Genomic DNA, 26,928 nt, shown 5'->3' on the forward strand with positions numbered 1-26,928 from the left:
GGGGCATGAACCCGTGTCCCCTGCATCGGCAGGCAGGGGACACGGGTTCATGCCCCGGTCTGGGAAGATCCCACATGCTGCGGAGCAGCTGGGCCCGTGAGCCATGGCTGCTGAGCCTGCACGTCCGGAGCCTGTGCTCCGCAATGGGAGAGGCCACAACAGTGAGAGGCCCGCGTACCGCAAAAAAAAAAAAAAAAAAAACAGAAGTCACCTAAATGCTCATCGACAGTAAAGTAGATCGATAAATCATAGGACATTTGTACCATGGAAAATTAGTGGTGAAAATAAACTCCAGTGACAGTACATTGATACGGATAAACCTCCAACATATTATTTAAATACGCTGAACAAAAAGCAAGTCACAGACAACTACATGATTATATCAATATTTATATGAAATTCAAAAACAGGCAAAATTAAAGAATACATCATTTAGAGATGCGTATCTATGTGGTAAAACTTTAAACACAAGTAAAGGAATAACGACACAGGAGAGGAGAACCCTCTGGCGGGGAGAGGGGGATACGGTCAGGAGCGACACTTGGGGAATTGCGAAGATCTTTACAAGGTCCTATTTCTTAAACTCGGTGGTAGATACACCAAGAATTCATTACTAGTCTTTACGCTGTATATAAATATTACAAGAGCTAACTTAGAACAAACAAAAAAGGAAGGAAGAGAGGGAGAGACATTCTATGTGTAGGAATATATCGTAAGACATATCCACCCAGTTTTGCCTTAAGAGAAAGTAAAGATGAGAACGAAGAACTATCAGAAGCTAATTCAGCTGGGATCAGAGAAGGGTCAGAGAGAAAATGTTTCTAGATCAAGATGATGCAGGGGTGTGGGCATACTGTAGGGAAGGGAAAAGTTTTCCTCTGCCTTCTTAAGGTTTCTAGCTGAGACTGACATAAGACACATGAACAAGGGGAAAGCACTCATATTTTATTTAATAAAATTGTGCATGTGCATGGGAGTTCCCACAGTTAAATGAAAACCCAAAGACGTGGCTAAGCCGCAGTGTTTATACCCCGCATAGCACGAAGAGTGGCGACTGGAAAAGTAACTAAAATATATGAGGGAACTACAGGAAGATGAGGGTTATTCTAACAAGGTCTGTTTGTACAAATGTCTCTCTGCCTCAACCCCCTATCTCTGGTGATAAGAGTGTTCTTTCCTCCTGGAATAAGGAGGGCATCTTTCACCTGGGAGTTTCATCTCCTGCTTTTGGGAAGAATCGAAGGTCAGAGTGGCCCGCTTGCACCTGCTAATGGTCAAATGCCTTTAACTCAAAATAGTCAATACACCAAAGCGCCACGGTGGGCTGGTGTGTTCTGAGCCCCTTCAGCCTGGTGCAGTTTTCGAGGGACAGGACTGTTCAGCACCGACAGTTAGATGGGATCCCCAATCTTGACCCAGGGCAAGCTGTTTTAAAGAAACCTGCTCCACAACCTACATGTCCATCAACAGATGAATGGATAAAGAAGATACGGTACACATATACAGTGGAATACTACTCAGCCATAAAAAAGAAAGAAAATTTGCCATTTGCAGCAACATGGATGGATTTGGAGGGTGTTATCCTAAGTGGACTAACTCAGACAGAGAAAGACAAATACCGTACATCACTTATATGCGGAATCTCAAAAATACAACATACTACTGAATATAACAAAAAGAAGCAGACTCACAGATACAGAGAACAAACGAGTGGTTACCAGTGCGGAGAGGGAAGGAGGAGGGGCAATGTAGGGGTAGGGGATTAAAAAAAAGGGATTTACAAGAAATCACGTGTGTGAAACTTTTGAAAATTGGAAAGTACGGTAAAATTTAAAGACTTTCATTCAGTAAAAAAAATAATAATAAAAAATAAAGAAAAATGAGACAAAATTCCTTGGGTAGCACCATTCCAACCGTTAGGAGCAAGAAAGAAAAGTTGCGGCAAGGAAGCAACTCTCTTTTCCTTGAAAAGAAATTATTTGATAAACAACAAGGTCCCACTGTCTAGCACAGGGACCTATATTCAATATCCTGTAACAAATCTTTTCCATAGTGGAAAAGAATATGAAAAAGAAGATGTGTACAAAACTGAATCACTTTGCTGTACACCAGAAACTAACACAACACTGTAAGTCAACTATACTTCGATAAAAAAGAAAAAGAAAATTAAAAAAAAGAAATTATTTGGAAATTCAATTTAGATCAGGCTTCTACAATCAACAGAAGCCCAAGGGCCCTACAGGAGCTGTGGCCTCTGGCCTGGCCAGGATGGGAGCTTCACTGTTCTCTGTAAACCGCCCTTCCCACAGCTTTGCTCTCCCCTGATGCAGCCCCGGCTGCACGGCAGGACTCAGCAAACCAGGGTTCTCTCCTCCCTGCGTCTAATTAAGACCTTCCCCAGAGACACACAGCGCAGCGATACTCCCAAGTTTTTGGAGCCATACAGATCCATCTTTCTGTCTCATTTCAAATCCTAACCTCCTAACCACCTCCACACACAGAGGGAGAAATGCTAGATGACACACACGTTAATTTGTAAAGACTTGGAGGAAATCTTCAACGTAATCAGAAGCTTGCCGGAATGACACGCGATCATGAAGTTTCACAGACTTAGAGCTAAAGGTCCCGCAGCTCACCTCCCTGGGGGCCCAAGCGGCGGCTCCACGTGCTGTGCAGGCCTCGGGGGGGACAGGGGATCAGGAAGGCACACACGAGCACCAGGACCATGGAGATCACCAGCATCAGCAGGAAGACGGATGTGCGCACGTAGGACGCGATGGAGGAGGCCGCCTTCTGCTCCAGGGCCCCCAGGGGCTCCAAGGGGTACCCCTCCGTGGTGACCTCCGAGAGATGGGGCTTCCCAGCCCCAGCGACCTCAGCATCCGAGTCGGGCTCTGGTGCTTCTCCCAGCGGACTCTTCCCGTTCTTGACCCCTCCGTTCTTCTGCTGCAGGTTAAGCACGAGATCATCTTCACTCTCGTCGCTGTCGGCCTGTGTGAGGGGGTCATACTCCCCCAGGTCCGGGCTCTTCTTCCCTGAAAAGACAGAAAGCCAGACGGTCAAGGAGAACCTGGAAGGAGGGACCTTCGGCAAACACACAGCAACAGTAAACACCTAGGAGAACACACAGAACAGAACGGAACAAATCTACGTTGACAAGCCTGAACCTTGGAGCCGTCTATAAAATAGATTCCAGCGAAAAGGGGGAAAGAATGGGGGAAAAAAAGAAAATCAGTGCTCTAGAATTATTGCTTTCATGAGCTTAAGAACATTGCAAAAGAAACAAAGAAAGTGGCAAATTTCAAATACATTTTAGCTGTTTTTTTTTTTAAAAAAGCCCCTCTTAATTTGTGTGACTCTGACAAAAAAGACCATAGCTCTTCTATGAAACCTTCCATACACCTGATGTGCATACTTCCTTTGATTATCTTAGACTGGTGACGTTCCGATCTTTCCTGCGACTCCTCTAAACTATATTTTTTAACATTTTTTAAAAATTTATTTATTTTTGGCTGCATTGGGTCTTTGTTGCTGTGAGCGGGCTTTCTCTAGTTGCAGCGAGCAGGGGCTACTCTTTGTTGTGGTGCGTGGGCTTCTCATTGCGGTGGCTTCTCTTGTTGCGGACAACAGGTTCTAAGCATGCGGGCTTCAGTAGTTGTGGCACATAGGCTCAGTAGCTGTGGCTCACGGGCTCTAGAGGGCAGGTTCAGTAGTTGTGGCACATGGACTTAGTTGCTCCGTGGCATGTGGGATCTTCCCGGACCAGAGTTCCAACCCACGCCCCCTGCATTGGCTGGCGGACTCCCGACCACTGCGCCACCAGGAAGTCCCTCTTTAAAGTCTTTATTGAATTTGTTACAAAATTGTTTCTGTTTTATGTTTCGGTTTTTTGACCCCCAGGCATGTGGGATCTTAGCTCCCTGACCAGGGATTGAATCCACACCCCCTGCATTGGAAGGCAATGTCTTAACCACTGGACTGTCAGGTAATTCCCTCCACTAAACCTTTAGAACAACTGTTCTCTGCACAGTTGGCCTGCTCCTCACAGGCCAGTATGTGTGACTTCCCAGTTGTTGCTATGGAAACCACGTAGAAAGTCAAATGCTGAAAGTCATCTGGAGACGTCTTACCAAAAACTTGCTTTTGAGAACCTCCCTGCAAGTCTATCGCCCTTTCAGTACATGTTTCAGTAAACAATGGTTACCCGAAAACTGCTATTCTGAGCCTGCATCCGAGATGGGTGGGATCCAGCCGGCACAAGGAGGTGAAGGACTTGTCTTGAGGCTGGTTTACACAACAGGCACCCTGGTTTGACTGAGACCATATCTTTGCAGGGGTGGCCAGAGGCAGGCATTGCGGGGGGCTTAAGCCCACCTCTTCCTGAGCCACCCCTGGCCCTTGCAGCCAGCGACTGGATGAGTTTATGCCTTTATTTTAGGCTATAGCCAAATAAAAACCAAGAAAAAGTGGCTGGTTTTGGAAATTACCTGGTAAGCTATCACTAATGGAAACTCTATGGTTAAATCCTTTGTTAAGAAGACATATAAAAAAGAAAATACAACCCGGATATTTAAAAGGGGAAAAGGAAGGATTTCTCATGTTCTCTGGTCACTGGGATCTTCGTGATGTCACTTCATTTTGTCCAATAAATACTGAGTTTGATTTTTTAAGGTATTAAATTAAAAGAAAATTAAGCAATTATTAGAAATTTCATGCAAAATAGTACCTCCAGGGTATGCCACAGCGTCAGTGCAGCTGATTCCCATAATTTTTATATTTCCTCTATGAACCAAATGGTTTTATTAATTAGGGCCCATCATTCCCTAACCATCCCAGATAACTTTATTTATAATAGTTTGCAAACAGAACCATAGGTTGTTGTAATATTAACTCTAATACTTTTTTAAGGTTTTTTTTTTTTTTTTGGCTAAAAAAAAATACACCTGACAGAATGTTTTAAATGTGCTGCCTGCACATGGTGGAGTATTATTCAGCCTTCAAAAGTAAGGCAATTCTGACACATGCTACGTACAACACCGGTGAGTCTTGAGGTCATTATGTTACGTGAAATACGCCAGTCACCAAAACACAAATACTGTATGATTCTACCTATATGTAGTCACATTCACAGAAACAGGAAGTAGAATGGTGGTTTCCAGCACCTGGAGGGAGAGCTCCATGGTGGGGTTGTTGTTTAGTGGGTATAGAATTTCAGCTTTGCAAGACGAAAACGTTCTGGAGCTTGGTTGTACAACAATGTGAGTATTCTTAACCAGACCGTGCACTTAAAAATGGTTAAGATGCTAAACTTTATTATGTGTATTTTACCACAGTTTGTTAAATTTCAAGTTAAAAAAAAGAATACACTTGACAAAGAGGAAAACCTATACAGCAGCCCCAAATCTCAGGGTTCTTAGAGACTTTGAAGGTCACATAATCCACCTCCACCCGTATTCCAAATATGCACCTCCTTACCAACGCCCACTGGGCAGTCACTCAGCATACACCTCAGCAGAAGCCTTATCAGGGAACTCACTACCCTCCCGTCTAGAAAGCAGCGCCTTACTCTGATTCAGGAATCTATGTCTGGGCATTTGCCAACTACCTGTCTTAGTTTTAATTTCTGGGACCCCTCTTCCCCATGCACAATACTTGAAGATACCAATCATAAGAAACATAAGATACGGTATTTACAAGCTCAAGTCCTTACAATAGCAACCTGAAGTCAAATCTTCGCTCCATCTCTCATTAACTGTGTGACCTCAATGAAATTCCTTCACTTTAGTAACCTCAGTTTCCTTATTTGTGAAATGGGATAATTATCGTTCCTACCTCATATGACTGTTATGAGGATTAAATAAGATAACATATGCATGGTTCTCAGGGCTGCCTTAGGGTCACACTCAGTAACTTGCAGCTTCTGTTATTATGGCTGGCATTCTATCTCCCCACTGCCTGACCCAATCTCCTCAGCCCCGGTTAAATACCTCTACCTCTTCAACCCATTACTTGAAGACGCATTGTTTCAGATGCTCCACAACATCCTGGTCACTCTCCTCTGGACACAAAGTGACATGTCTGTGCTCTTTAAAGGATGGTTCCCAGACGTGAATACAGTCCCCAGGGTGCAGTGTGACCAGGGCAGAGAAGAGCAGAACGGTGTCCTCCCTAGTCAGAGAGGACACTACAGTTCAATTCCTGTAACCTAGGAGCAGGCCAGCTTCCTTGGTAGCCCCATCACACAACTGATTCAACTAAAACTCCCACGCACTTTCTACACACACTCAAGCTGTCCTGTAATTGCACAATTTTTAGTGAAAAATGTAGCATCGACCCTTACTGAATTCAGTCTTGCTAGTCACTTTCCACCCTGCAACAAACACAGCCTAAAACAGCACCTTTGCCAAAGTGAAATCATGAATGAAATACTGGCGAACAAAACGGTTTAAAGGAAATGCACTTTTATTATATGATAGACTATCACAGGCAGGAAGAAAGCGCGACTGCACACGCTGCAGAAATCTGTAAATTCTTTAATAAATCTATAAAAATAAATTGCAAGCATTCTTTTTGTTTTCTTTTTTTTAACATCTTTATTGGAGTATAATTGCTTTACAATGGTGTGTTAGCTTCTGCTGTATAACAAAGTGAATCAGCTATACATATACATATATCCGATATCTCTTCCCTCTTGCGTCTCCCTCCCCCCCACCCTCCCTATCCCACCCCTCTAGGTGGTCACAAAGCACCGAGCTGATCTCCCTGTGCTATGCGGCTGCTTCCCACTAGCTATCTATTTTACGCTTGGTACTGTATATATGTCCATGCCTCTCTCTCACTTTGTCATTCTTTGAAAAAAAGCCACTGTTGAACTGATCCCTCTAACAAAATTATGTGCTTCTAGTTAATGATGGCAAAGGAAGGCCTTTCTGTCTGTCTCTTCCTAAAACCAGGGGGCGGGGGGATAAAAAGAAATAAAATTGCGGGGGAGGGAAGGGAAACAGCCACATTCCCAAACTAGAATTTATGGAAAACCGTTGCCAAAGGCAGTGAAACTTGTATCCAACTAAGGAAGTACAGTAAGAACACATACATTTCAAGTCTCCAGCAATGAGCAGAGTTCACAGAATTAATAATGGTGATGACGTGGATGTCAACTGGAAATGTACTGAGAGCTACTATGCCAGGCACTGGTCCAAGCATTTACAGGGATTAACTCATTTAATCCCCACAACAACTCTAAGAGGTAGGTATTATTATTATTCCCATTTTCATCAAAAAGATGAAAATATATAGAGAGGTAAGTTGCCTAAGATCACAGAATTAACAAGAAAAGCTGGGATTCAACCTCAGGCAACTTGATGAGAGTCCACAGTCCTAACCAATCAGTTATGCTGCCTCCCTTGTTCCATGGATATAAAGCCAAACCAAATAATCTCTTGCTCAGAAAGACAAAGTCTGGGGTCCCAGAAGCACCAATGAGCCCCATTCAACACCACAGGGTCAAAGGCGAGGTTAAGACTGAAGGAGAAAAAGCCCAAGCTTCTCTCCTTATAAGAAGCAGGCTGGCAGCACGGCGGGTTAGAACAAGCGCTGGAGTACCGTCAGTTCTCGAGAGGAGGATGTTTTGGACAGTGTGGGTCCAACAGGGAGACCGAAAGCAGACGGTAATTCAAAGAGGGCAGTTTCATATAAAGAATTATTAGACAGTGATAGGAGAGTAAATATAAATATGGGAAGAGAAATCCAAAAGGTATCCTAGGATGGGGAGAGTGTATCCCAGGAAGGACAAACTTGGTATTTAAAGGGTCCGGATCCACTTTCACAGATCAGGCAACAAAACTGAATGTGCAGCTCAGGGGCAATAAATTGATAACTGGCACAAGAAGCGAAGAGAAGTAAACACTAGTCAGCACTCTAAGGCCCTGTGGCAAACGCCAGCCAGGAGAGAAACATCCGCAAAGGAAGAGCACTGATGGGAAAGGGATCTGAGTTGACAGCCTAAATTAGGTTCCAGCCTCCAGCTGCCCCAGCTCACTCAGCTCCTGCCCACGGGTCAGCCAACAGCTGGCTTTAAAGCAGCCACCCATCTAGATATGAAGAGGAATCAGAGAGGAGCCATCATTAGTACCTGGTCCACAAGCTACTGCAAAGCTCTACAAATACCTAAGAAAGAAGTTACAACAAAACCTAGCGGACGAAGCCGGCTACAGAACGAATGCTGGACAAATTCTACCACGAAACGGAAGAGATAATGAACCTACACTTCCCCCTGGGATCCAAGAAATTCAAGAAATAGTCTTCTCTGAAATAAGGGCTCATAAGAAAAATATAGTATTTCTAAGAAGAAATGACAATGCAATAGAGAAGATGAAAAGTAAACAAGGAGAGCTCAGGAAAACGATGGAAGAAAATAAAGCAATTTTAGGGACTTCCCTAGTGGTCCAGTGGGTAAGACTCCGTGCTCCCAATGCAGGGGGCCCAGGTTCAATCCCTGGTCGGGGAACTCTATCCCACGTGCATGCCGCAGCGAAGTCCCGTGTGCCTCAACTAAGACCTGGCAGAGCCTTAATTAATTAACTAATTAATTAATTTAAAAAAAACAGTTTTAGAAAGGATATCCTTACTGGGATCAGCAAAAAGAACCGACATGGCTAAAAACAGCGTCAGAGACTTAAAGGATAGACTGTGAAAATCAAGCAGGATGAAATGGAAATAACAACAGTGGCTGGCAGTTTTGAGCACTTACTATGCTCTCTTCCAAACCCTTTTACTGTCTTAGCTCAGAAAATCTTCACAGCAACTCTTAAAGGTAGACACAGTATTATCTCCATTTTAAAGATGAGGAAACTGAGGTTTGGAAGTTTAAGTACCTGGCCCATAGTTAAACAGCAAGTAAGTGATAGTACAAGGATTCAAACCCAGGCAGTCTGGCCTGAAGCCTGGACTAACTATCTCTGTGCTTCCCATGGGAAAGATCAAAGCTTTGAAAAGGACTAGAGAGAAAGGGATAGATATAAAGAACAAAAGTGATCCGATATATGCATAACTGAAGGAGAGAACAGAAAAGAAAATGGAACCAAAAATGACATTTAAGGGCTTCCCTGGTGGCGCAGTGGTTGAGAGTCCGCCTGCCGATGCAGGGGACATGGGTTCGAGCCCCGGTCCGGGAGGATTCCACGTGCCACGGGTCGGCTGGGCCCGTGAGCCATGGCCGCTGAGCCTGCGCGTCCGGAGCCTGTGCTCCGCAACGGGAGAGGCCACAGCAGTGAGAGGCCCGTGTACTGCAGAATAAATAAATAAATAAATAAAAGAATAATCAATATTGAAACATATCCTAGTAAAGGCACCGAACTTCAAGGACAAAGAAGGAATCCCATAAGCAGGCAGGCCAAGGGGAAAAGAATCAAGTCACTAATGATGGGACAAAAATCAGGCTGCCTTCTCCACAGTAACGTACGTTTCTAAACGGCAGTGCGGCAAAATAGAAGAATCCTCAGAGAAAGAAGAGGGGCCGCGAAGTCCGAGAACTGACCCCACACGACACCTCTGAAGCGCAGAGGCACGCATGCAAGACGGCGGAGGCTCTTTAAGGGATCGCAGCAGACTGCCACGTGTTCGTGCCCAAATCACAGAGGAAGATACATACTGACTTTAACACTATTAATATATATGTTTCCAGAAAGTGCAAAGACAAGCCCCAGCTTAATTATTACAGACTGCAAGTTTTAATTAGAGAAGCCCTAAGTAAATATTTTTTTTTCTGTCTATTCACAGAAAAAGAGGTAGACAGTACGCTGACTTGCCTAAAATTATACTCAGGCTGAGGGGTAGACACCAAATCCTTGCTTCAACTTTCCCACCCTCTTGTCTGCTGATTTCAGCTACCACTCACATTTTTAGTCAATGAAAGGTTTCCAAAGAATAAAGAGGGGACACTGATTTCAGAGTAAATCAACATAAATGAGCTTTCCATGGCTGTCACTTTTCCTTATAGGAAGACTGGGGTTACTAGGTAAACAGCATTCCCAAAATGGGATAGAGGAAAACATCGGTAGGAAAGACACGCAACTGTACCACCCCCAAGTGTTTTCAGGAAAACATACTATAATACATACTATTCTATGACATGCACTACACTTCACACAGACTATCCTACACACTCTACTGCAACTAAAGGTAAATCATTCGCATCATGAATTAGTTCATCCAGGGCCACATAATCTCTCCAAGTTACATATAATGAAACAGACCATTACAATAACATTATGCTCTTATATTCCCTTCAGTGTTTGACCTTTAAACTTTTTTTTTTTTTTTTTTTTTTTTTTGCGGTACGCGGGCCTCTCACTGCTGTGGCCTCTCCCGTTGCGGAGCACAGGCTCCGGACGCGCAGGCTCAGCGGCCATGGCTCACGGGCCCAGCTGCTCCGTGGCATGTGGGATCTTCCTGGACTGGGACATGAACCCGTGTCCCCTGCATCGGCAGGTGGACTCTCAACCACTAAGCCACCAGGGAAGCCCTGACCTTTAAACTTTTAAATGGACTAAAAATATATATTCTTAAGAGATAAGTTGCCCCACCCCCTGCTTTATGACTGTCACACTGCCCTTCTGTTATTAATTAACCTCATTCTATGCATGTGGACCAAACATCTTTCCATCTAGAGCTTGGTGAAAGGGTACGAGACTGAAATACATCCCCAGCAACTGTTCTTTCTTCACCAGGTTGATGGACATCTGTCATATGCACATTACATCAGGTCTTCCTCAAGGTAACACATTTGTAAAGATCATGGTGCTAATGATGAAGATAAGAATGGTTAATTAACACTTACTGAATACTTAACACATGTCAAAGGTCAACACACTTCTTAAGGACATCCATCTCTTTTACGATGCCAGATAACCCTACTGCGTGGCATACAGTGAATGTTCCACAATTACATTATTATTACGTATGAAGAAACTAAAGCTTAAAGAGAATAAGTAACTAATCTGATAAATAGTGGATTTAACCCAAGTCTGTCGCATGCTCTTCACCACCACTCTACTCTGCTTCCCTACACGTAAAAATAGTGAGGATGTCATTGTGGTGATCATTTTGCAACATCTACAAATATCAAATCATGAGGTTGTATACCTGAAACTAGTATAATGTTATAGGTCAATGATACTCAATTTAAAAAAAAAATAGCGAGAATGTTAACTAAGGTAACATGATACAGTAGCCCAAACAGGACAGTAGCTTCACAGATCCAATTACAGGGTATCCAAAAAGAGCTCTAAGAAAGCAACTTCTACCTAAAAATTGTATTTGGGGTGGAGGGGAGAAAAGGGCAGGAGGGAGAAAAGCAAAAGCACAAGCAAAAAACAAAAAACCCACGTCACATAAAAGAACATATGGCCTTTGTACCTGGGCCTAAAAGTATCAAACGTTCCTGAGCGCTGAGGGCCCTGCTGCCACCCAAACACAGGCCCAACGACCAGACTGTGCTTCCCTTCCCTGTCGGCTGACCAAGTTACTGCAACTGAATACTCCAGGAGTAATAATACCAAAGCCTCCGCATGCAAAAGAGCTCAAGAGTTTCGAAAGCAGGATTCCCAGCCTTTGAGAATGACAATTACCTATGCAGGAGGGGAAGCAGGGGGGCAAGGAATCTAAAAGAAAACAAGAAATAAAGCTAAATATGTCTGACACCCCATTACCCCTTGGGAGGATATCATCCTACACTAAAGATACATAAGGCTACTCTCTTCAAAGTCAATGCTGCAGGCAGAGGGACATGTCCCCCATTTCATTCCAATGTTACATACACATTCCAAGAGAGATATTATCAGTGTTCCTTCCGATGTTCTAATGAGCACATGCGGGGGAAAAAAAAAAAAGGGTGTCTGAGGTCATGAAATCTGGGAACAGAAATGAAAATTCATAGCCAGCCCAGTGTCATCCGTGGCACAATGTAGCAGACTGGAAACTCCTTGAGAAACAGGACCCGGTAATCCCCCTGAAGCCTTATGCTGGATGTCCGCCAGACACCCAACTAGCACTTTCTACCCAAGCGGGCAAAACAACTGTTTTTCCCACTAACACCTTAAGTTACCAACAAACAAATGTTTATAGCTTAATATTTAAAACTTATTTAGGTTAAACCATAAATCTTTCTAAAGCCTTAACGTCTAAAATTTATTTGGGCAGAATAAATATACTTTTATTAAAATAGCACATTTCTAGTAGCACAGTCCCATGCTGGAGGTTTAAGAGGAAAAACAAAAACAAAAAACTTGGAGCTGCTGCCCAAAGTACTGAATTAGCTCTGGAAGTTGACATCACCACGAGTGCCTCCTGAAAGAATATTCCATCCATTATCTGCAACTTGCAGGTGCCAAATAATTTCCCTCATAAATGCTCAGAGCCAGAGGCCGAACAAGTGGAACCATAAGCCCAGGATCTAGAGTCAGAAGACCCCCCCCCATATTCAAGTCCAAGCTTTTCCAATACTGCTTGTGCGACCCTGGACAGGTCAATTTGCCAAATAACGCATTTTTTAGGAGGGGAAATGCCTGTCCCACCTACCTCAAGGCAGCATCAACGTTGTCATTAAGTGGAGAGGCTGCTCCAAGGGGTCACTCGCCATCCTGCCGCTCCCTGACCCCGCCCAGGTCCAGCCCAAGACGGAAGGAGTTGGAGACCCTGCGGTACCTCCTTCACGTAGCTCGGGAAAGGATGCTAACCTCACCGCCCTCCCCTGGGGACAGTGGCGACGCGCGCCCTGACATTCGCCGCCGCCGCAGCGCCGAGCCACCATCCACACGCGCCTCCCGCGTCCCTCCCTCCGTGTTTCCCAGGCTCGCCCAGCGCCGACGACCCCCAACCCGCCGAACGCCTCATTTGCCCCCTGGTGGCGCGTGGACCCCAGCCCGCGGGGGCTGCACCGCCTCGCCTCCCCCCGCCGGCAGCTACGCCCGGGTTGGGGCCAGACCCCGATCGGCTTCGCCCCCGCAGTCTCGCCTCCCCATCTCCCCAGGCCCAGCGGGGGCGGGGTGGTCGCGGGGCTGCGGTTTCTTACCCGGGAGCTTGAGCGCCCTGGACAGCACGGTCGCCATGGCGGAGGCCCCGCTGCGCGTGCGCGCTCTCACGTCCTGCCGGGAAGTGTAGTTCGCAGTCGGGGTGCGCGGGGTCAGGACCTGGAAAGGTGGGAGCCGGACCGCGAGGCAGGGCCGGGAGGAGGGGCCGGGCTGCGGCGTCCGCGCCCACGTGGCACTCCTCCCGCTCTACTCCGCCCCCTCGGGGACAGACCCCTTATTGGGCAGGTCACTTCACCACTCGGAGCCTCACTCTCCTCCTCAGTGAAATGGGGAAATAATACACCGCATAGGTTTGCAGTGAGCATGGAATGAGATAATAGATAGTAAAGTAGGGCCGGGTTGTGAAATGCGCGTGGGCTTTGGAGTCGGACGGGATTTGAATCCTGCCCGCATCCATCGCTCGCTGGGCCATCCTGGGCAGGTCACTCAGTCTGGCTAAGCTTCCGCTTTATTTTTTAAATGGAGGCAGTACCACCTACTTCATGAGCGCATTGTGAGGATATTATATAATCTGTTTAAAACACGCAGCACGCAGTAGGCACCTAGTAAATGTGTTTCTCTGTTTCTTAGGTAAAAGTCGAGGTTTCCTGGAGCTCTAAGCCTCATCTCTGGTTACCAGTTCTTTCCAGGTAATCCACACAGCACCCTACCCGCAGCTTCTAGCTTGAAGGGTCTAAGGAAGCAAGAACAGACCTGCTTCTTCCCCACAGGCACCAGGAGATCGGCATTTTACTCCAGGAATGCTGAAGATATTATTCATCTTAGAACTGAAACGGACCTTAGAGGCTCCTTGTTTTACTAAAGAGAAAACTGAGATCTATAAAGGTGATGTGACTTCTCAGTGTCAAACAAAAGTTCTAAGATACCTGTCACTTGGACCGCTTCATTCCCGTGAGAAACTGTCCTAGGACAGTGCCACGGTTACAGTCCCAGAGATTCTAACAGCGACCCTCACCACCCTTCCCCCCGTGTAAAAATGTCACTCACTCCGACTGAGCCGCAGATTTCTGGAGCCAGGCCACATGAGTTCAAATGGACTCCACCATTTCCTAGCTGCCAGATCTAGGGCTAGTTGCTTAATCTCTCTCTGCCTCGATTTCCTCATCTGCAAATTGGGGATGAAATAGTTGCTATTCCACAGAGTAGTCTCGAGAATTAAATGGACACATGCAAAGCACTTAGAACAGTGTGTGGCACCTCGTGTTTTATAAGTGTTAGCACTTCTTTTTATTAACAATTTATTATTTTTGACAATTTAATAACTTAATAATAAATTTAATAACACTTTAATGGGTTAGTAATTTATTTGTTTATTCTTTCTGCATACTACAATACCTGAGACTTCTACTGTTTGGTACTTCTCTGGAGGTATGATTAAAAAACACATTTTACATCTATGAGGGTCATCTAAGAGAAGCACCATTACAGGTCACAATAAACCAGTAGAGGCTTGCCTGAAATCAGATTAGCTAACTGGAACACATTCTTGAGATATGAAGCCTGAGACAAATAACCTTTAAGGTGAGTAGGATCCGTTTTTGCTGTAGGATAGAAACTTGGGCTTCTAGGAGAGGGTGCAGGTGGACTGAAACAGCCAGGTTACGCAGGAGAGGAGGAAAGGAGAAAAATCTGTCCACTTCTCTTAGGGAAAGTCCCTTCTTATGTGACGAAAGTAAAATAAAATTGTACAAAGTCTGATTAAAACTTTGTTGCAAACTGTATCGTCACCCAAAGCACCCGTGTGGGTACACACACTTACATGCGTGCACATAAACATGTGTAAGGGTATATGCATCCCCTAGATGTGACATCTCTAGCCCCTTTTTATGCCTAATCTTTTTGACCTCTCCCCTTGCGGAGCACAGGCTCCGGACGCGCAGGCTCAGCGGCCATGGCTCACGGGCCCAGCCGCTCCGCGGCATGTGGGATCTTCCCGAACCAGGGCACGAACCCGTGTCCCCTGCATCGGCAGGCGGACTCCCAACCACTGCGCCACCAGGGAAGCCCTATGCCTAATCTTTATGGCATTTCCTCTCCCTCCCCCCGCAATCATCACCCCAGTTTTGCCCAAATGATTTTCAGGGGGAAGCAGATGCCAGGAATCCCTCCCTCTGGCTCCCTGACCTTTCCTCCTCTTTGACACTGTGGCCCCCTCCGGAAATCTCTCCCATCCCCCCCACATTTTTTTTTCCATTTTAACACGGGGACCACAGCTTAAAACAGTGATTCTCACATTTAATGTCCTTTTCTTCAATTAAAGGAAAAAATTCAAAGCGGCCACCAAACAAATCAGAATCCTAGCCTTTAACCTAAAGAAAAGCTGTCACATCCTCTCTAGTCTCCTGGCTGACTGAGTGCCTTGCTGCACAGACACCTGCTGAGGACGCCCAGGCTTCCTGACTTCCCAACTTGGCTTACCTCCCAGAGGAGTGAAACAAGGGTGGGCTGGGGAGACAAGCCCGTGGACAGCCTACCCTGCCTGACCACTGTGCCTGCCGTGAAGAGAAGAAACTCTATCTGAAGATCACAGCTGAAGCCAGAAGAGCCTCTTCTCCCTACAAGGATCTGCAGTGGGATTGTTCTTCCCTAACCTTCCAAGCTTCCAATGCTTTGTGGTGGGAAGCCATATTTACTGGTTCTTATGACCTTTGTGATGCCCCAAGTATTGCTCAAAAATCTCCAAATGTCCTTCATGGGCTCATAAGCAAATCTGATCACCTGGTACTTCCCATTCCCTAGACACCGTGGCCTCTTCTGCTGGTCCTGCCCTCCCACTAGCTTCTACCACTTCCTCTTGGAACAAGTACCACCGTGTGCACAACAGCTGCCACCCCTCCCTCCCAGCACTGCCATAACCGCCAAGCCTCATGGGCATTTCTGCCTCCTTTCAAAAACCGTTACTTCTTCCTGTATCTCCCACCAGTCACTGCCACTTCATATTTGAGTGCTGTTGAAATGTCAGAGCTGTTCAGTGCAGTGACAACTGGGGAAGACTGTCTCTTTCTTCTTTTGATGTTACATTTGATTAGAAAACTAAATGCTGTGCTGCCTATTCTTCAAGGTCAAATGCAGTATTTTCATGAAACAGTGCTATTTATTTTTACCCAGTGAGTCAATCGGGGCAAGGTTATCGCTGTTATCAACAACCTCAAAAGTTCAGTGGTTTTAAAGAATAAGAGTCCGTTTCTGCTCATGTCACGGTCAAGGCGAGGGCAGGGACAGGCAGCCCTGAGACTCTCTATTCCTCCAGTTCATTCAGGGGCCCAGCTCCTTCTGCCTGGCGCATCTTCATCCCAGGGCCTTCAACTCCCCCACTGCATCTCCTGATCATGCAGGAAGTTTTATGGGCCAGGCTGGAGGTGGTATATGTGACTTCTACCCACACTTATCTGGCCAGAACTTAGACACAAAATATGTGTGCCAGGGAGGTATGGGCCCAGGAAGAAAAGGAAACAGTTTGGTGAGCATCAAGCCAGTCTCTGCTACACTAGTCACCCCACGTATTTATAGGATACAGACCTAAGTTCCTGGTGAAGGGGAGGGGCTTCAGGCTCTGCTCTACTTGGAACTGCCCTTCTCTTCTAGGGACCAAAGCTCTGCTCCTGAGCTGAGCTTGTTGTCCTGAGTTAGGACTTGCCATGCGTCTAAAGTTAAGCTCTCCCGGGAGGCTCCTCAGCCCCTCCAAGGGTGGCCGTTCCTGAATCAGTCAGCAGGGCCTGGACAAGTCTGAACCCACTGGTAGACCCACCTCAGGCTCAGAGCAGTACCCTCTGCTACAGGGGTGCCAAAGAGATTGAATCAAGGAGCAATACGTATGAGATCAAAAAGCAAAATGAAAATACTGTAGCAAATAGTAATGACAGCAGGGAGATGGAGAAAAGCAAGAGAGGAGCTCAGCAAAGATTTGGCGGTGAGATGCAAATGTCAAGGATCCTGTGACATCAGCCTTGCATTTGGATCAGGAAGTTCGAAAAGGGCAGGTACAAGTGGCATATTCACGTCTCATCACTGAGAACCTGACTCTACCACCAGGAGTTGCACGGCTTATCACGAAGACAAACGGGTTTATGTTCCCAGAGCATCCTCTAATAAAACACAAGGGCTCATCCAGATTAGCCTCATACAGACTTCCAGTCTATAAAACTTGCTAGACTAGTCTAGCCTAGAATATAAAACGTCCTCTGGGCCCTGAGACTGAAACAAATGCTGCTTAACAAGTCTCTGGCTGGAATGTATATTTAAGAATGAATGAAGAGATATGGGAACATATGTATATGTATAACTGATTCACTTTGTTAGGAAGCAGAAATTAACACACCATTGTAAAGCAATTATACTCCAATAAAGATGTTGAAAAAAAAAATGAATGAATGACAGTGTAATTAAGGACAGACTTACCCAGGCCACTGTAGCCCTCCCTCCTCTCAGCCCTCATCATAGTTTGTTCCTATGCGTTCCATTTACTGAGCACTTATCACCTACAGAGAAGACACTGTTTTGGACCCTTGCCAAACTTGATCCAAAACTCAGCCCTTCACCAGCTTCCAAAATACAATCCAGTGGACCAAGCATATCGTGACTTGTGTAGTTTTCCTGAATATTCGAGGGGGAGAGAGAAGGGGCCACAGGGTGCATAGCATTTCACCAAAAAAACCCGTGAGGCGCGTCTCTTCTCCCAGGCCTCTGCTTCCACTCCACCACTATGTCTTCCTCCACAAGGACCCTCTTGGGTCTGTCCCACTTTCAGGCTTTCCCCGCTTCTCTTTCCTGCCTCCTGCTGCCTTTCGCCTCCACAGGAGGCTGGAATCTCACCCCCATCCTACAGTGGGCAAAATCTGTTCATGGAAGCTGTCACTTCATACAAGGGAATTCTCACACAATGTTGGTTTATACTTACAACTATCCTACAAGGTGGGTATTACCACCCGATTCTAACAATGAGGATATGTGAGCATGGATAGAATAAGCCACTTGCCCAAAGGCACAGGGTTGCTAAGCGCTTGAAGGAGGATTTGAATGCAGGTTTGTTTAATCATAAGAAAGAACACGGCACATGTGCTACAATCTGGCCTTTCTTCATCCGTGGCACGTGTCAATCACACACCCTGCACCGTGAGCCTACACACAGCTTCAGAATCCTTAACCCAGCTTTCCCGGGAGCCACTATCTAACAATTTGATTCAGCCTAAAATTTTAAAACTATCTGTAATGCCTGCCTCACTTATAGCATACTAATCAGACTAAAAACCCCTCCAAGATGGACTTCCCTGCTGGCGCAGTGGTTAAGAATCCGCCTGCCAATGCAGGGGACACAGGTTCAAGCCCTGGTCCGGGAAGACCCCACATGCCCCGTAGCAACTAAGCCTCTGCGCCACAACTACTGAGCCTGCGCTCTAGAGCCTGTGCTCCACAACAAGAGAAGCCACCACAATGAGAAGCCCGCGCACCGCAAGGAAGAGTAACCCCCGCTCGCTGCAACTAGAGAAAGCCCGCACACAGCAACACAGCCCCCCAAAATAAATAAATAAATTTATTTTTTTAAAAAGACGGCACTTGATTCATGATAGGTGTTCAATGTTTGAGTGTGGCTGATATTTGGCCAACATTTGTTCTAATTGGTTGGGAGTCCTAGCTGATTAGTCAGACGTTCTGATTGGCCAGGACACGTACTGATTTGTTAATATTTGGATTACACCCCTGGTTGAGTCCTTTTCTTTTTTTTTAGACTTTTTTTTTAAGTTATTTTTATTTATTTTTGGCTGTGTTGGGTCTTCGTTGCTGCAGGCGGGCTTTCTCTAGTTGCGGCCAGCGGGGCCTACTCTTCGTTGCTGTGCGCGGGCCTCTCACTGCGGTGGCTCCTCTTGCTGCGGAGCACGGGCTCTAGGTGCACGGGCTTCAGTAGTTGTAGCTCATGGGCTTAGTTGCTCCACGGCACGTGGGATCTTCCCGGACCAGGGCTCGAACCCGTGCCCCCTGCGTTGGCAGGCGGATTCTTAACCACTGCACCACCAGGGAAGCCCTGGTTGAGTCTTTTTGGTTCTGCACTTCTAGTTCACTGGTTAAGTCCTAAGTAATGTTCTGAAAGTCAATAAATTAGGGTACTGCTGATTGTGTAACCGACATACTATTAGAACACCTGATTTTTCTGCCCTTCTTAGAGAACTTATCACAGGCAGCTGTGTGTTGTAATGATTTGAATATATGTTTACCATATTAAAACTCCCACACTAAATGCTGAGTTCTTTAAGAATAGAAGTGAAGGAGTTCCCTGGCGGTCCAGTGGTTAGGACTCCACACTTTCACTGCTGTGGACCTGGGTTCAATCCCTGGTTGGGAACTAAGATCCCACAAGCCACGCTGGCATGGCCAAAAAAAAAGTGAGATTTTTGTATCTTTTTTAGCCCTATCTGATGCAAAGCACATTGCCCCAGACGTTTGTTGGATAAACTTGAATTCATAAATGAATGACTATCACATTATGAGAGAAGAATAAAATCATTTAGAAAAAAAATTTTTTTAAACAGGTGGGAGACCTTTTTATAATTAATAAGACTTTCCTTTTCTAAGGTCACATTCCTTGCTTCCTGTAATCCAAATGTTCTCAAGTTCTTTCACTGCACCTCTTCATACCAGTGCCATGATCCAAGCACCCAGACTACTTGACCTCAGGAAACCCAGTCCCTCTGAATGTTTATCCCCCAGGAATGCTTATGCACTCCACACATGCCTCCTGGTTGCCCTCCAGTTAGGTGGACTCAGCTTCTCTGATAATTTCCTCTGGTCATCTCATCTCTGCATCTCCATGGGCATCATAATACAGAATAAGCAACACTGACACTTGATATCAAGGGCCCTGGAGTCCGCTGGTTATATCCTTCTCAAGGGCTGTTCCTGGCCAGTTGTTTCCACAGAGCTGCGTATAAAATAGTGAACAAACCCAATAAGATTCTTGCCTTCAAAGACCTTGCAATCTAGTGGGCGAGACAGACAGGAAGCAAGTTATGAATAGCGTAGTATTACGAATGGCGATAAGTACTATGACTGAGAGGAAGCCAGTACCATGAGAGACAATTACAGGGAGAACATAGCTTAGGCCGGGGGCAGAGGGGGCGAGGAGATGGCTCTCTGAGAACCTGAGGCCCGGAGAATGGGCAGAAGTTGGCTGTGTGAAGACCCGGGTCAGAAAAGAGCTTGGTTCTGTGGCGGAAACCAGCAGCCCTGGAGGCCAGCTGTGCAGAGAGCTGGTGGTGAGAAGCAAGAGGTAACGGCATCCAGATCACGCAAGCGACCTCCAGGCCTTGACCTAGAAAGACTTTGATCAAGAAGGGATGTGATGTAGTTGGCTGCTATGTGGAGAATAAACTGGAAGAGACCAAAAGTGGAGCTGGGGAGACCAGCTACAGGAAAGAGGTCATGGTGGATTCAGTTACTCATGCTTTGTCTCTCGGACACAGTGTATGCACAAATTCTGACTTTCCACCCGCTTTCCTGTTCTGGCAAAGGAAAATATAGGTGCTGTTTATCTTCCTCTTATCACACAACCTGTTGAAGCTTACAGAACTCACATTCCTTCTCCTGTGAGCCCGGCTGTAGATGGGACAGTTACCTACCCCCAGTCTGACGCATACCTGCCGCTCCAACAGCCAGGTTCCCTGCAGCCACAGATGGCTCTTATCCCTTGGACCTAATAACACACAGACACTGAGGCTCCCTGGACCTCTCTGCCCTGAGGGATGCCCCCGGCTAGGTGGAACTATCGCCTTAGATGACAGCCCAACACACAACGTATGGAAATCTGTCACAAAAGGAAGGTGAATGGCCATCCTATGAGATATACTATATAAAAAGTTCTCCCTAACATACAATCATGTTAAATACTAGCCATTATTCACATTCCTGTACAATTAACACTTTCAGTCTTCCTTATTTGAAGCACATAATAATGTAACTTTTGAATAACCTAAAAATTATTTCTCAAATATTTGACCTAAAAATTATTTCATACTTTTCATCCTCTAATTATTTCTTAAATATTTTTATTATAATATTGCCTCTAAAATAAACTAACAAAACCTGACCACCAGGTACTTCTGGCCATCCTTCTAGGTTTGGCAGCAAGCTTGGTTCATCAGCCTGGGGTTTAATATAACACAGTACTTGATGTGATGCTTAGTTCATCACTAGGATGTTATCTGAGGTTCTGAGAGGCACAGTGGCAGAGCCGAGAGGATGTATGTAGCCACAGACTGGTCAGAGGTTGTGAGACAAATAAATCTACTCGACATTTGCCTCCACAAATATTTTCATTCATCCTTTTTTCTTTTACTTTGTTTTCCTTCCAAGTGCTTGTCCTTAAAGAACTAACGGCTCTGAGAAAATTTCCAGAAACTGTGTATGTACAGCTGCCTTTTATTTATCCAGTTCTTCAGATCGCATTCATTTCTTTTACTTCTTCCTTCTCATAAATTTTATTTGAGTCATCAAAACCTGTAAATTTTATTCTTTCATCTAAGTAATTACTTTTCTTTTTTTTGCGGTACGCGGGCCTCTCCCTGTTGTGGCCTCTCCAGTTGCGGAGCACAGGCTCCGGACGCGCAGGCTCAGCGGCCATGGCTCACGGGCCCAGCCGCTCCGCGGCATGTGGGATCTTCCCGGACCGGGGCACGAACCCGTGTCCCCTGCATCGGCAGGCGGACTCTCAACCACTGAACCACCAGGGAAGCCCAGTAATTACTTTTTTTAAATTCCTTTACCCCAGTCTTAAAGACCACAGGTGGGCACTTAGAGATGAGATTTTGCATAAAGCTGTTTCCTCCTTCCCAACACAACTGTCTCGTTTTCTTTCTTTCTCTGAGTTAACCTTAGAAGCATGCGTTTTGTTCTTCACTTGGAAGATTTTGCATGAGGCTAATCTTTCCTCCACTTCCCCCGTCTTAAAAGCCAGCACTGGTCTGATTTGAGGAGATGTTTTGTAATGGGTTTCTATATTTTCCCCCCATCACTTTTTGGGGGAACACTTATTTCCCAGTCCCATATTTCCACATGGAGGCATTTCTGCTACAGCACCATGGAAGAAGTGAGTTTTCTGATTGGTGAGATCAGAAGAAGGAAGGAGGGCATGTTAGCGTAGCTTCTTCCTCTTGGGGACTCATTCATTCATTCATTCATTCATTTACTTTTTAAATTATTCATTCAACAAATATTTGAGTGACTTTTACTTTCTGGGCTCTATTCTAGTTGCTGGGATGTAAGATCAAACAAAATAGTGGAGCCAGGTCGGGGAGAAGATAGAAAAATAAATAAAACATATAGCGTATCAGGTGGTGATAAATGTCATGGAGAAAATAGAATAGGGAAGGGGGAATGAACTGTGAAATTTGCTGGCAATGGGGGAGGGGATTCCCATTTCATTTTTATATATTTATTTTTTTTAATTATTTATTTATTCATTTATTTTTGGCTGTGTTGGGTCCTCGTTTCTGTGCGAGGGCTTTCTCTAGTTGCGGTGAGCGGGGGCCACTCTTCATTGCGGTGCGCGGGCCTCTCACTGTCACGGCCTCTCTTGTTGCGGAGCACAGGCTCCAGACGCGCAGGCTCAGTAGTTGTGGCTCACGGGCCCAGTTGCTCCGCTGCATGTGGGATCCTCCCAGACCAGGGCTCGAACCCGTGTCCCCTGCATTGGCAGGCGGATTCTCAACAACTGCGCCACCAGGGAAGCCCCCAATTTTAAATTTGATGTCTAGAGAAGGCCTCAGTAAGAGGGTGACTCTTGCACACAGATTTATGGAGGTGGCATGAATAGCAAATGAAAAGCCTCTGAGGCAGAAGCATGCCTGGACTGTTTGAAGACCAACAAGAATGTGGTTGGAAAGGATGGTTCTAGGGGGAAATCAACAAAAGATGAGCTCAGATACGGCCAGAGCAGAAACAGGTTATGTAGACTTTGCAGGTATAAGCAAAAACCTTGGCTTTTAGTCTATGTGAAATAGGGAGCTATTTAAAGTTTGGGGACACAGAAGTGTTGATTTTAAAAGACTTAGATTTTATCACTTATATGTGGAATCTAAAAAAAATGGAACAAATGAACCTATTTACAAAACAGAAATTGAGTCACAGATAGAAAATGAACTTACGGTTACCAAAGGGGACAGGGGCAGGGGGAGGGATAAATTGGGAGATTGGGATTGACATATACACACTACTATATATGAAATAGATAACTAATAATAACCTACTGTGTAGCACAGGGAGCTCTACTCAATACTCTGTAATGGCCTATATGGGAATAGAATCTAAAAAAGAGTGGATATAGGTATACGTCTAACTGACCCACTTTGCTGTACAGCAGAAACTAACACAACACTGTAAATCAACTGTACTCCAATAAAAGCTAATTAATTAATTAACAAACAAACAAGTAAGTAAGACTTAGATTTTAAAGGGATCCCTTTAGATCAGGATGGTAGTGGTGATGAATAGCTTTTGGCCACTGCAATAATCCAGCCGAGAACTGATGGTGGCTCAGACGAGGGTGGTGGCTTTGGAGGAGGGGGGAAGTGGTAAGATTCTTAATTTATTTTGAAGTTAGACCCCATGGGAATTGCTGATGACTTGAATGTGAGAGAAAGAGGAACCAAGGAGGCTTTGAGGCTTTGGCCTGAGCACCTGGAAAACTGGAAAAGGGGAGCTGGAGGAGAAGCAGGCTAGAAAGGGAGGTCAGGGGTTTGGGTTGGGATGTGCTAAAGTGGACATCCAATCGGACGTGCAAGTGGAAGTGGGAACTAGGCAGCTGGATATAAGAATCTGGAGTTCAGGGAGAAGTCCTAGGGGAAGATGTGAATTTGGGAGGCATTAGCATATAGTCCATATTTGTATGAGGTCACTCAAAGAGTGAGCGTGAAAAAGGAGAGGGGGGAGGGGAGGGGAGAGTGAGCTGTGAAGCATTTCAGCATTCACAGTTCACAGAGAAGAGGGAGAACCAGCAGGAAACCAGCAGGAGTAGCCAGTGAGATCAAAGAATGACCAGGGGAATTTGGTGTCCGGGAAACCAAGAGAAAAAAGTGTTCGGGGATGAGGGGTGCGGTATTTAATCAATTGTTTAAATGCTACAGAGAGGTGGAGGAAGGAAAGACTAGGAGTGATCTGCATGCTTTCAGGGCGTGCATTTCGGTCTACTCTGCTGCGGCTTAACCAGCCTGCAGTTCTCCTGCTATGCCAGACTGAGTAAGCCTCTCTAATTCAAAGAGAGAAGCTGCAAGCCCTTTTGGCCACAAATCTAAGCCACATTTTTCAGCCTAGCTTTCGATAGTGACGCTGATCTTTTTATCTTCATCTGCGTATCTCTTTGGTCTACTCTCCCTTCAATCGGAGCTATGCAGGGAAGATGGGTATTAATTTATTGGCCCCCGAAAGCTTCAACGATCTCAAATATTCTTTTTGTGTATCTCTGCTTGATAGATGTGAAGTTCTGTTTTGTTATATATAGTAGGTTTCCCCGATATTATTTTCTCTCCTTCCTGCCCTGTTTTAGAAAGATCCTCCCCCAAGCTACTTTCTTCTTCTCTAGTCTGGCTTTTAACACCCACCATAGGAGGTATAGATACCTCAGTGTGAAGCCAGGGACCTAATCCAGCCCCATAGTGATGCTTTCTTCTCCTGGGAAGCAGATGGGATTCACAGACCTAATAATTCCTAATGATTGTTCTTAAACAAGGTACAGCAGGATTCACAAACCTCTTCCCAGAAGCCAGGCTGAACATCTGACACAAGCATCAGAATTTTTCTACAGCTGCACCATTAAAAGCCTCTCTTTATGGAAAAACCATGTGTGTGTGTTTTCATGTTTCTAAGAGGATAGGAATAAACTTGCCCCTTGGTGACCCACATGAAGTAGAGAATATGGATACCTCCATGAACCCACAGGATCTGCTCTGAGCAGAGTAACACATGGAGTGAAAAACAATCTAAGTCCTTGGAAATGTCACCGGGTCATGCCTGTAGACGCTCAGCTGCCCTCTCTCGTTCATGTCCTCATGGACGAAGACACTGAATCTGGGCAGAGGACCACGGGGAATTTTAAGGAAGACAACCTCAGGCAGAGAACAGGAGCCACAAAGCTCACAAATGATGAGAAATCCTCTGATGGCCTCTGGCTCTTGGGGTCTGAAATTTCCATCTCAAGATCAAAAGCACCAAGGTACAGTCCAGCTGAGAAAGGGCACTTGTCCTAATTTGGGAAGAGGCTAAAAATAAAACCAAGGAGGAGTTTTTGGAGAGATGATATGGCATGGGGTTACTCGTCCATGACATTAGACATATTTCTTCTTCATTCTCTCTTTCTCCTTGGAGTTACAGACCTTGGGGGTTTCTGTCGTTGTAGTTTTTGCCTTATCAATAGCTTTAAAGACTATTAGTAGTATTCTTAGGGAGATTTACAGGAAGCTGTTTTCTTATTACCATCACATACACTTCATTTTCATTCTACCACCCTGAGAGGTAAGATATGATTCTTTTATACGTTCTCATTCCTGTGGAAAATGTTTATGTTTCTCTTTAATACCTTGGCCTTAAAGTTGTGAAACTCTGTTGTCTTATTCCAGAGATTTTTATTTACATAAAACTACTCTCTCCTTCACTAACAAAATCTTTTAAGACAAGCAGATTTCTGATAGAGGACATTTCACACAATATTAACTTGTTCTTTCAGAAGACAAATTTCTTTCTTCCTCAGCCTTCAATACCTAATGATCAAGTTCTCTTATTGAGAAAATCTGTGCACGTCTTTTCTCTTTTACCTTGAAACTAGGGCTAGAAATATTAGATGCTGAAGAATTTCATTTCATTACCTTTGGCTTTATATTACGTAATTCTTTCCCAGTGGAGTGACAATTTAATTTCCAATCTGTCTTCCATTACATCATTATCCAGGTTTTAAAATATTAATCTCATTGATGACACACCATCCCTTCCAGTTCCTAGTACATGGTAAACTAGATATTTGTAAGTATTAATTTAAAGGAAAAAATTTGGCAAAAAAATTTAGTTTAAACTGGAATGATAAATAAAAATCTTCTTTATCACACTCGATATATTTGCCTCAGATGCTGTTCATCGACCAAATTTATTTATTTTTTATTTATTTATTTTTTGGCTGCACTTCACGGCTTGTGGGATCTTAGGACCAGGGATCCAACCCAGGTCCTCAGCAGTGAAAGCACGGAGTCCTAACCACTGGACCGCCAGGGAATTCGCCATCTACCAACTTTAACTTCATGCCTTCTATGCAAATCCAGAATGGCAATTTCAAAGGAAAGAACAGTACAGCCTTCACATGGGGGGAAAGGGGGCTTCTGTTGGGAGCCTTATGCCTCAGGGCTCCCCAGGCTTTGAAGTGTCTTTGTATGGAAATGCTCTAAATCTCCTCCAGCATGTGGGCCATTCGGTTTCTGTCCTTAGGGGAGCTCTCTGACCCTGCCTCCACCCACATGTCCACGAATTCTGCCATTCATTTTAAATCAAACTCTTTATATTGCTGAAGCCCTGCTAGAAATATTTCCCGAGGTCATCCCTCTGCCCCCATCCGCCAACAGTCTCTCCATGGCAACAGAGCCATCCTGTGTCACTCCCACCCCCGTGTCCAGTGTCTGCCTGGCTGAAGGGGATTTGAGAGTGTGTGTTTGTTTCTTTTAATAGCTCTGGATCTCAATGTTGGACAGGATCTCAGAGCTCTGCAAATCTAATCCCCGCTGAGTAGGAATGGCTTCTGTAATCCTCCGTCACGTCACCCCTGCTTGGACATCAGCTCCCGAGAGCTCGTGGTACGCAGCCGAAATCCACTGCT

At 45.2% G+C, this 26,928-nt stretch overlaps 1 protein-coding gene across 1 annotated transcript in view; it reads right to left on the reverse strand.

Moving 5' to 3' along the window:
- The window catches only part of FAM234B (family with sequence similarity 234 member B), a 36,201-nt gene extending 23,044 nt beyond the window's left edge, over nt 1-13,157 (reverse strand). The window contains exons 1-2 of the mRNA XM_027129554.1: nt 13,070-13,157; nt 2,637-3,035 (exon numbers count right to left, since the gene is read on the reverse strand). Of these exons, the coding sequence (XP_026985355.1) occupies nt 2,637-3,035; nt 13,070-13,106 (436 nt within the window). The 5' untranslated portion in view covers nt 13,107-13,157. The remainder of the gene's footprint in view (nt 1-2,636; nt 3,036-13,069) is intronic.
- Between the last annotated feature and the right edge of the window lie 13,771 nt (nt 13,158-26,928).

Source organism: Aethalodelphis obliquidens, unplaced genomic scaffold, assembly GCF_003676395.1.
Source record: "Aethalodelphis obliquidens isolate GAN/ISIS:26980383/991018 unplaced genomic scaffold, ASM367639v1 scaffold36, whole genome shotgun sequence".
NCBI lineage: Eukaryota > Metazoa > Chordata > Mammalia > Artiodactyla > Delphinidae > Aethalodelphis > Aethalodelphis obliquidens.